The 12037-nt window shown below is 38.9% G+C and overlaps 1 protein-coding gene across 1 annotated transcript in view; it reads left to right on the top strand.

Annotated features, from left to right (window-relative positions):
* Positions 1 to 12037, top strand: part of lrp1bb (low density lipoprotein receptor-related protein 1Bb) — a 168402-nt gene that overhangs the window by 52438 nt on the left and 103927 nt on the right. Inside the window, exons 11-16 of the mRNA XM_029530846.1 lie at positions 1214 to 1450; positions 1843 to 2023; positions 6548 to 6767; positions 8278 to 8467; positions 10399 to 10521; positions 10870 to 11010. Coding sequence (XP_029386706.1) covers positions 1214 to 1450; positions 1843 to 2023; positions 6548 to 6767; positions 8278 to 8467; positions 10399 to 10521; positions 10870 to 11010 — 1092 coding nt within the window. The remainder of the gene's footprint in view (positions 1 to 1213; positions 1451 to 1842; positions 2024 to 6547; positions 6768 to 8277; positions 8468 to 10398; positions 10522 to 10869; positions 11011 to 12037) is intronic.

Genomic DNA, 12037 nt, shown 5'->3' with positions numbered 1-12037 from the left:
CTTGAATAGTGCATTTTAGTGTATATTCTTTATAATACTAATTTTGCTTCCATAAAAATCTATTTTGTAGGTTCAGTGCTTTCTTTTTGTCATGAATAGTTCTGTCTTATACATTAAAAAGGACATTGTACAGCATTGTTCTCTGTGATATTGACATGGGCCTATAAAGGTCACGTGTCATATTAGAACTCAAGGGGTACCACACATGCATCAACCTGACAGTGATAAAGATGAGGTGGACGAAGGCCCATTTGAAAGTGACTTTCCACTATCGATCTGTCGTGATCCTGATTGATCATTGTCATAATGAGGTTTTAAGTTTGTCTGCATTTGTTTTCTGTTCTGATCAATTGCTGGACATTGTGCAGTTGACAATAAAAGCATAAGATCAAATTGATGACACAATCTGAGGGCAAACCATGTTTCGATTGTGGTAAAGAAGCACTCAGAGGCTTGGGAGGACACATTTGATTTATTCCCCTCTCAGAGATGTTCTGATGACACCAGCTATCTCTCTCCTGCTCATGCTTCCCCTCTCCCTAAGTATAATGAGATTAGGTGCTAAATGGTAGTGCTTCTTCATACAGCACTCACAGTGGGGTTTGATATCTGGGTCTCTTGCAATGTATAATAGTCTCTTGGGTAGTGAGGGTCTCTCCCTCACAAAATGATAAATTGAAGTGAGGCATGTGTGGTCCTCACCCCCAACATCCCATTCTCTTGGGTAGGGGCTGAGAGTGAGGAGAGGTCTGCTTCTCTCACTGGAAGCCCTCCCTTGTTCCTACTCTTGCCTCTCTGGAGGATCCCAAAGGGTTCAGGAACATATAGCCCCCTTAGCGGCTGGCGGGCTGATGAGAAGCTGCCTCAGCTTTCCAGGCCTCTCGTTTTGCCTTTCTACCCAGACAGCATGTTATTTCAGCTCATAAGCAGTGTTCACAGCCAAAGCAAGTATTACCATTGTGTGTTTGCTCAAGCTTTTTCCATTTCTTACTGTTAAGGCAGCATTGTAGCAGGAGTGTGATTGAGGAAGGAGAGTATAGTCATTGGCACTGATTACCAGCTCCATTAAGGTGAATGGATGGCCTTGGCTGTTGCTCACATATAAGAACAATGTGGCTAGTAAAGAGGGTTTAATGCTGGGTTCAGCACTGATGAATTAGGCCAATTAATTAACAATAACAGTAAAAAGACTCTGTCCTTTCCTGCCTTGCAGAGCCCAAAAACGATCTCTTCCTGTTCTACGGCAAGGGACGCCCTGGCGTCATACGAGGCCTAGACATGAACATCAAGTCCAGCGATGAGCATATGGTGCCAATCGAAGATCTGGTTAATCCAAGAGCCATCGACTACCACACAGAACTGGGACACATCTACTTTGCTGACACGACCAGTTTCCTTATTGGGCGGCAAAATATAGATGGAAGCAACCGAGAGACAATCCTCAAAGATGGTAGGTCTTATTGTGCGTTTCCCTTGAGTAAACTCTCTGGGTTGTACAGGGTAGCTTATAATAGTGAGGCTGTACGTTCTTTTGTTTCCTCTTTTAAGCATATACTGTTGATGGAGCACTTTTACGTATTGATTTTTAATATAAATAAAATGTTGCCAATATTTTGAATGTTAAATATATCTGATATCTCTGCCATTGGATAATAATATTGCGTATAAAATCTCAGTTCAAGTAACTTCTGCACAGTGTCCTTGGCGCATTATCAGCAGAATGTTGTTTATCAGTCTTTTTCTCTCTGCATTAAAAATAGATGTTTGTATATCAATCAAAGTCATCTCACTGCATATAATTTTCATAAAAGTTATTATTCTGTACTGGTGATTCTGATTTAGACCTTGACAATGTTGAGGGAATCTCAGTGGACTGGATTGGGAATAATTTGTACTGGACCAACGATGGCTACCGGAAGACTATTAGCGTCGCCAGGCTTGAAAGAGCCTCACAAACCAGGAAGACTCTGTTGGAAGGGAATATGTCTCACCCACGGGCCATTGTTGTCGACCCTCTTAACAGGTCAGGATAAATAAAAGAACTGTGTCTATGCTTTTGTATTGTTAGAGGTATGGGTGTGGTTAAAAATACAAATTCTACAGATAAGAAAGTTTTTATTAAGACTTTACTAGCCAAAGATTTGCCTAACAAATTAATTTTGCATACCAGTCTTAAATGGCAATACCTTTGACATTTTTCACCTTTTTTTTTGTCCAATTGTAATGTAAATTATATTTTTAATCTAGCCAACAATCTGATGATGAACCATTAAGTAGATGAAAATACTTTGAATAGTTTGGCGGTGTACCACAGAGTGATTCATAACTGCTGTCTTTTCACAGACATCAATACCACTTTGCATCAAATGTTAATCCTGAAGGTCATCTGTTTTGGCAGACATCTACTTTGACTGATAATTAGACTAATCACCTTTCAAAGGAAATTTTGTAAATGTGGGCAGCAATCCTCAAGTAAACAAGTACTGGCAGCTGAGAAAATCTGAAGCAATATGCTGTTTTCAAAAGCTAAGAGATGTGGTGGACTTTTGAGACAGAAAATTGTGGCTCATCTTGTTGCCTCAACCCAAATGCAGAGCTACTAGCTTGTTAATCACAATGAACCAGTTTGATTGCTGTTTCTTAGTAGTGCCCATAGGTCATCTCTTTGGTCTTCCTGTGCAGGGTTATATGTGGAGGATCCCACCAGCAGAGATGGCAATTACCATATAGAGAAGATGCTGCAAATCTCAAATTCATTGAGTGTCTTAAGGATCTTAAGGATTAACACCTTCAGGCTTAAAACGTATTAACACGCTAAATCCATAGCAGTCAGAGATTAGTTTTCAAGCCTCAACGGGGTTGTGTCTGTTGTCTGAGCGTTTTACTATACACTGCTATTTCACTGCTATACTGTAGGTAAACCAGGAACCAAAACTTTTTCGTTGTTAGTATTGCTTTATTCTTATTCTGCCTTCCAGTAGGGCAGCATGGCAGCATAGTGGTTAGCAATAGGAAAGTCGCAGGTTCAGTTCCCGGCCTGAGGCCTTTCTATATGGAGTGCCTCCCCGTGCCTTTGTGGCTTTCCTCCCACCGTCCAAAGACATCATGTTTGGGTTAACTGGTGACTCTAAAGTTTCCGTAGGTCTGAGTGTGAGTGGTTGTTGGTCTCTGTGTGTTGGCCCTGTGATGGACTGATGAGCTGTCCTGGGTGTACCCCGCCCTCACCCAGAGTGAGCTGAGATTGACTCCAGCAGCCTTGTGATCCAGAAACGGATAAATGGTATATGAATGAATGAAGGACGTTCTATAGCTTAGAACTCAAAAGTTCCCCCTCTCTCCCAACCTTGTGCTCTCTCTTGCTTAGTGTTTCTTATATTTAGCTTTTTCTCTGCCTCCTTAAGCGATAAGGGTGCATGTAATAAATGCTGTCTATTTGCCTTAATGGAAGCAAGGCTCAGTGAATTGGCAGCGCAAATCCTCTTCCCTGCAGCTCCCCAGTAGCTGAGAAACAAGGGTGGCAAGGTGTCTCTCTGCAATCAGAGGTATTGCCCTCCAGGGAGGCCATTAGTAACCACTAAGCGAAAAACTTGTAGGTCTGAATAGAATGCAAATAGAAATATGAACAATGGGAAATGAAGCAACATGCTAACAGCAGCAACTTAGCGTGACAATAAAAGTCCTATAAAAAATACAGCTAGAGGGCTTTTAATTTGGAATAATTACAGGAATTGAGTTGGTATCATCAAAAACAACTGGGCAACTTTTGTAACAGCAAACTCCAGCATCCAAAGCTGAGAAAGATATTGTGTCATTTTAGCTCAGAATTATGGCATCTGTTTTTTTTCTGAGCCATCACGTGGTTATAAAATTAGGATTCTAGCAGTGTAGAACAGTGACTGAGTGATGGCATGGAAGTTACTATGTAGTCGTAAAGGGTGATGTTTCAATTTCTATTTCAATCTTGCTTCATTGTCTGAAAACAGAAACATTAAACATGTAAATGAAAACAGTTTCATTGGGAATTCAACTGTGTTAATATCCTTGATATCCTCTCTGTTACCAAAGTGATAAACTGGTGGGGCCGCTGTGCAAGAAGAAGAGACTTTTTGAAAGGGGTAAATTTATAATTCTTCAAGTTATGATCATATTTTCATATGTATGCCTAAATAGATATACAGATACATAGAGATACATCTCTTTAGGAAGCAGCGTGAAAAAGTGAAGAAAAAGGTTGAGTGTAGCAAGATGCAGGATCGTGGCTTTCAGGACAAGACAGAGGCAGCACAAAATCACGAGGCCAGGACAAGCCTCAAATTTTGGAGATTTCAGCAGTTGCCTTTGGTGACAGAATTGTACATGATATACATGTTACATTGGTATCAACTTAATAATGAAGGCATATGCATTTATGATTTTGATTTGAAGTTTAAAAAAAAAAAAAAGGAAGCTGCAAATCTGTGCCCCAATGTAAGAATCAAGCATTAAAAGAGATATGAGAAGGCAGCTTAAAACCTTTGAGGCTGCTAAAAAAATGGGTTGCTGTCCTTTATTTGTTATTTCACCCTGACAGACAAGATGTCGCAAAAAGTATTAGTGTATGAGGAGAATATCATGGAACTCTCTTTGTAGAAGGATTAATCCATTTTTCTCTGGCCCTCCCACTGACAGCAAAAATGATTTGGAAGGATAGTTTGGGGGTTCTGTGGGAGTTTTCAGCAGCCATTTGATCTCTATCTGTAACAGGAAGGTACAGGAAGGGTCTCTTCAGGTGAAATAGAAGAACATCTCCAACAGGTTTCTTAAATGCATTTCACAACCTAATTTTCAGCTCAGTTTGCCTTCTTCAGTCTGTGTTAACATGATAAGGTTGCTAGTGTCAGCTAAACAATATCAAAGGGCCTGATACATGTATTCATATCAGAAAATCCACACCCAAATAATATTTGAATGCTGCTCCAGTCATCTTTGCTTGTGTCTGGGTGCCTGGATGAGTCTGTATTTGACTGCTGTCAGTCACTCGCTGCTGTCCATCTTTATTAAGGACTTCACAATATGTCTGAATATACAGTAACAGTAACAAATTGCATTGCATAAAAACAAGGCTGCAACAAATTACTTGCCTTTGACTCATAAGGATTTTTTCTTTTGTCTGACATAGGAGCAAAAATAAAGAATCTCTATATCTACAAATAAAATATAAATGTATATGTACATAAAAATGAATCATATCAGATCCTCATTCAGCACAATGGAATTGACTGGAAGTTTTTTTTTTTTTTTTTTTTTTTTTGGTCACTGACAGCACAACTTGATGGTGTCCATCAGAACATCTAATGTCTATGTCTGAGATGCATGTGACTGTGGGGCATCACTGAATAATTCATTATGTTGTAAAGATGACTTCAAGACAGAGAGAGTCTTCATTCACCTTCATATCCCATTCTGTTTCATCTTCTCTTAGCCAGCCCTCTATCATTGATGAGAGACGGGGGGCCACATGGCTCAGTCAGCAACACTCAAACAGAACAAATCCTCTGGGCATGGTTACTAGAGAACAGATCACGTCAAATCATTGACCCAATCATGTTTCAAATATCGATGGCCCACTGAGAGAGGCAGACTGGGCATACACAAGATAAAATGAAAACTCTTTTTCTGGTGGGGGAATATGAGCTTCTAACTTTTTCCTCGATGAGCAGTCAAACAGCACTTTAACTTAGCAAGCCTGAATAATTTCTTAGGTTATCATGCAGCCACTTGACTACAAAACTTAGTTGGTTATTTAGCTTCACATATGGGAAATCTGGATCCCAGTTTTCTTTCATTGCACTTGAAAGCAATCTTTTCAAGATATTATAACTTTTTTATAATGTTTTCTAAACAAATGCTTACTGTATGTTTTCAGTGGTTCCTGTACGGTATGAATCAATCACACATACCTTTCCATCGATGTCTACAATGGTATGCACATGATCCAGCTCACTGTAATATGAAATAGCTCATTTTGAAATAGGCTGGGCGAAATGTGCTGTCACAAGTTTATTGATGAATGATCAATACAGGAAGCTGAAGGATAGAGTATCAACCAGGAAGAGGGAGAATGAAAAAAACCTTTGGCCTATTTAGACATAGCATTGGCACATGACCTCACTGTCCCAATCAAAGTGGTCAGGTCTAACTGCCTTGCTGCACATGCAAATATACAAGTTGGGTCCATTTTTGTGTGTGAGAAAGAAAGGCAGGGAAAAAAATATTCCTTGACCACAGTTATGCAGTGAAATATGGTTTTACCATTGTAATAGTTAAACGTGTTTTATTATGAAGTGATGGTGGGATTATCCTCAAATGTGTCTTGTGTGCATTCACACTTCAATTTGGAGTTTTCTGCAACAGATACCCAAAGATATGAATAGCAGGTCTGGACAGGGCAGGAATTGGAGATTGGTGTTGTTCTAATGTAGAATGACGTGCATGTACTCTCTAAACTATATTCATGCTTCTGAACCTATTTTTTTTATTGCTGTGTACTGTACTGCTTTGTTTATAGTTGGATGTACTGGACAGATTGGGAAGAGGATGAGGTCAATGACAGCATTGGGCGGATAGAGAAAGCATGGATGGACGGATCCAACCGCAGAATTTTCGTCACCTCTAACATGTTGTGGCCCAATGGCTTAACTCTGGACCACGGCACAAGCACCATGTACTGGTGTGATGCCTACTATGATCATATTGAGAAGATTCATCTCAATGGAACAGGAAGAATGGTGAGTTTAAATATGTAACAATTACAGAGTGTGAGTACACCATGGAGGGACTTATTAGTTTAATAGAAAGTTCAACAAAAGACAGCTATGGGTGGAATTCAAGGTCCCAGCTGAATGACAAAATATACACACTGTAAATTTTAATGTATCAATGTTGATAGGCCATACATCAATACATTAACCAAATATTGAGAAAGACAAATCATTTCTTTCAAGGTTAAAGTTCAGTTTTTGTTTTTTTTTTTTCTTTTTCTGTTTTATTAGAAAATATTTTTAAGAAGTACCATGAATTCTGCTATATATTCATGTACTGTCAGATGAGTTTCATATGAAAACAACAAATTGACTGCAAATTGGAATATCCCTCCTGGAGTCAATCCTTCAGTGTTCACAGATTGTCTAAGGACGTTTTGGTGCCTGAGGCAAGACTGTTACAGTCTTTTTTTTAATGCTAGAATATCTCTAAAATTGCAGCTGTACTTTGTATAAATTCTGTAATATTAACTAAATGCCAGACTGACACTAAAACAGTACATGTGTTTTCACCATCTGAAACAACTGCTAACTCACTTTGTTCACCTAAACTGAAGCTTTATTTTTATATAGTTTGTTGTTCAGTGACACATCTGCTGTCAAAGCGACAGTATCCCTGCCGTTTTTTAAGAGCACAGCAAGTGATTTGACTGCCAACAATTGAGCTCGGACCCATATTTTAAAATTAATACATTTCCCCACATGAATAACATAAATTTTAGTGTAGTTTAATTATTTAATATTTAGTTTTTGTATATGGTGGATGAAGTGTTATTTATATGCTGGGTATGATTTATGTCTATGCGCATCATATTTTAGTGTTTGCTGGAGCCATAAGCAGTTACTCACATCTGTGTCTTTCATTGTAGGGAAAGTGGAAAAACTGAAAGTCATGAAAAACAGTCACAAATTGTGTAAAAAAAAAAACAAAAAACAAAAACTCTTTGTACAAGTAGTGTCAGTTAGGTTCAGTGTAAGCAGAGATTTTTAAAAAAACGCATGAGGTGCACAGGACATGGAAAATGAAATCCTGCAGAGTAATTACAAAATACTCTTTCCACCTCTCGCATCCCTGAATTTCCAGGTCCTCTGTGTTTTATAGTTTAACAATGATACAAGTTTAATCGGCAAAGCAGTGACATGATTGAAAACCATTCCTCTTACCACATTAACTGCCAACAAAACATCCCTTCATCCTCAAATGCTCCTGTCAACTGGAGCTGTACAGGGACATTAAGCTAATGAATTATTTGCAAATGCTATTTAATCAATGCCAAGATTCTAGCAAACATTATTATATGCTGACAGTACTATGTGCATACATTTGTGGAAAGAAATTGAATCTCATTTATCATTGACCATGATCAAATCATACGTGAGCAAGTATTCAAATATCTAGACTGTGCTTGAGACAGATTTTTACTGCTGGTGGTGTCTCTGTAGCTCTCCTAATCTCTGCATGATTGCTACATTGCAGGTGGTGTACAACGGAAAAGAGCTAAACCATCCATTTGGAATCTCCCATTATCATAATTTCATTTTTTGGACGGAGTACATGAATGCCTCGGTCTTCCAGTTGGATCTCTCTACTGGCGATGTCACTCTGTTGCGGAGTGAGAGACCACCGCTCTTTGGCCTACGTGTCTACGATGCACAGAGTCAGCAAGGTTGGCTGCTTTCCTTTCATTTGCTCCTCATCCAGTGCCAGTGAACCAGGGCTTCCTTAACAGAGAACTTGGCGGTCTTGCACTGAATATAGATTGATTGTGGTCTTCGTGTCCAGATATATGTAACCCTTGTGCAGCTCTCCCTAACTGGTTGTATTTCATATGATATATAGAGACAACCAGTGCCAGTCAAAAGCAGTTGACTGCTTCCTATTTTTCTAAATATTTGTCAAAAGTACATAATTCAACTTCTCAATGGTTCTGAATTCAAAACAAAGAAACAATCCATTATTGAAGAAAACTGAATTACAAAATGTAACCTATTTATTTGTTGTTTTTTTGTTTTTTTTAACACATTCAGCACTTAAACACACTCAGCTGATGCTTATGCAATTTAAATCAAACAATCCACTAATACATTTGTATTTTGTCTTGCCTTTGCCTTCTGTATTTAGTCCATCCCATTCCAGCTCCATGGGGTTTAAGTAAGGAGGGTGTGCTAGTCTTCCATCATGTGAAGTGACCGTCTGGTTATTTTCTTTCGAATGTTTTGGCTCATTATCTTGCTGCTGGAGAAACCCCTGACCAGGCTGCCTGTCTCTAAATTGTTATTTGCCTTTTCTTCACCATTCTGATCTGCAGTATACATGACTGCTTTTTGCACTATAGTGGCACAGTTTGTTTGAATGTGGCCTTTGTAGACATGAGGGTTTGGAATTCATCAAGAAAAGCTGAGCCTTGTCTAGGGATTTTCAAGGCTACATTTACTTTACTGCAGGAAGGATGGCATTCTGTTATTTTGTGGTGAGCAAAACCTTTCTGTATTTTTACTTGGGCAGTATATTACTGACTGGTGGTTGTACCATTGAGGGACATTCACTGGACTTGAGCTGCTTACTTCTCTACGGCATTGGGGTGTCTTCAGTCTTTTGACTGATATAATTAGATTGATCAGCAATGACAGTCCTTTTGAATTCACTTGGAGCTCCACTTTATGATGTTAAATAAGGTGGCAAAAAGGTTTCAGAGGTATACTTCTGTAACAAATGGTGATGCTGTTAGAAAGCAAAAAAAGACAGATGGGAGATGCACTGTATATACCCACAGCAAGGATTTCTTCTGTTACTCCATGATAAACATGTGAAAAAAACATTGGTCTGGCAGAATATCTATAATTAGGGATGATTGGCACTATTACTCTAAATGCAGAGAAACATAATTGTACCCAGCACAGTGCTGTGCTTTAGCGTTTCAGCAGGGGTTTGTTTCATTCCTGGGACAATGACTTTCATTTTCATATTAGAATTTTAAAGATGTAGATTTTGAGAGGGGAAGTGCTGTGTCAAGTATATGATATTGATAAATGGTCAGCTACTGTAATTACAGTATAGTTCACACTTCACAGTTTCTACTGGACATTTCTCCATTGTTTGTGTAGCTGAGTAGGTTAATTGGATGTCCAGTCATCTGAGAATTACTGATTCTCTCTTACAAAACCAAAAGCTTTATCTCATTGGCTCAGGCACTGCCTTTACACTCTGTGTTAAATGAAAGTGACAAAGGTGCCAGTTGTCTTAAATGTGTATGTGGCAGCATTTTATTTTATTTTTTTCTTTCAGTGAGTGTCAGTTTTGTCCAGAAAGACAAATTATTTCCCCAAGAAGGACAAAAATGCCAAATGTATTTCTTCTGAACATGACATGCCGTTTTAGATTTCGTGGCATTCATGGTTTTCTCCCTAAAAAAGGCTTTTTTATTAATACGTAATTTTTTTTTATTGCTAGATTTAAAGTAACTACAGGACCTTTGCTGTTTTAATATATCAAAGAGACAAAACAACAATAAAATCACATGTCAAGGCCACTTTAGGTGGCTTTAGAAAATGTAGCACTGAAGGTGTAAGACACCTTATTTGGGATCTATTCTTTCAGGTGACAATGCATGCAGTGTGAATTATGGGGGCTGCGATACCCTCTGCCTTGCCATCCCAGGAGGCAGAGTGTGTGCCTGCGCTGACAACCAAGTGCTGCAGAACAACAATGTCACCTGCACAGGTAGGAGGACACAATGAATCAGATAGAGCAAGCTCTTGTCCCAGTATACTGTAATCCCGGGTCCATCCCTTGAGACAAAGACCAACTAATATCCATATCTATGCACATGTAAGTCTGCTGATATACAAATGAATAAAAGTGAGAAAATATCCCAGTGGTTTTTCGGGAATGCGGGGGAAATCCCAGTTGTTATAAATGTTTTCACATAGGGCCATGATATGTTATTAACATGTTTTATTTTCTATTATAACTATGCCAATTATTTCCCCTAAACACATACTTCATAGGATGGCTCTTGTTGATTTCCCCCTCCCTCACCCCACTTCACACCACTCTTTCCCCCAGAAGCCTCCAGTGATGGTTTAGACCTACACCGATGTAAAAGCGATGAATTCCAGTGCCATAATCAACGCTGCATTCGAGCCATGTGGAAATGTGATGGAGATGATGATTGTCTGGATGGAAGTGATGAGGAGAGCCACAGCTGCTGTGAGGATCATAAAATTAGTTTTAAGGCCAAAACACAGCATGCAAACATGCAAGCACATTTCATCTACAGATTAAAAAAAAAACATGCATGTATGAATATACAGAGCCACACTCTGAGCAAGGAAAGCCCATGTTTTGCTGATTCCTTTTCTTTTTTATTCATTTTTTTCTAAATGTCTTTATTCTCTGCTCGCTCTTTTTGTTGCTGTTGAGGTGGTTTAGCTCTCTAACAATGCATTCGTACAAACACTGTGTGAAACACTGAGAAACCTCATAATTTAACTTGGAGGTGCATGCCTGTGGACTTGGCTGTTTACAATCAGTAATTGTAAATGCAATGTGGAATTTTCCTCAGTCTGTCGGTGACATTCCAGTTTGCTTTTTTTCCCAACCTATTATTAAATTAAAGTTCAGCTGATTGAAAGGATGCCTGTGATACAGACAGAGGCACAGGATAATTAGAGAATTCAATCTGCACAAAGCCCTGGTCTCAGTGTGGCACAGTGTGAGTTATTTCTGACCACCGCTGCTATCACTGTATTAGGCATCATGACAGCTCAAAATCACATGTAATTTTTCATTTACACACAAATGTGTCACAGTATCCCAGAACTACACATTAAATCACTGTGCTTTGGGGCACCAATGGCATCGTGGTTAAAGCGTCCGCCACGTAAATACGAGGCTGCATAGTCCTTGTTGGCAACATTGGTTCGTTTCCAGCCGGTGTCATTTTCCACATGTCATCTCCAGTCTCTCCCCCATGCTGTTTTATCTAATAAAGCCAAAAAAAAAAAAAAACCTTAAAAAAATTTACAATTTATGAGTCGGGTGGATTAATGAGTCTTAATGGTCAGTGCATAATTAGAGTTAAATGAATTGACTGAAAAGAAAATAAAGAGCTTGGCTGATAGCTCTAGTGAAGGACATTTTGTGAAAGTGGCTTTATATACATACAGCTACTAAAGCCACACAGCAAAAATACCTAATTGTGATGAGAAATTGTGATTGACTGTCAGTTAAAGGA

Source organism: Echeneis naucrates, chromosome 21 (genome assembly GCF_900963305.1).
Source record: "Echeneis naucrates chromosome 21, fEcheNa1.1, whole genome shotgun sequence".
NCBI lineage: Eukaryota > Metazoa > Chordata > Actinopteri > Carangiformes > Echeneidae > Echeneis > Echeneis naucrates.
The sequence above is the reverse complement of the archived record's forward strand: the minus strand, read 5'-3'. Positions and strand labels throughout refer to the sequence as shown.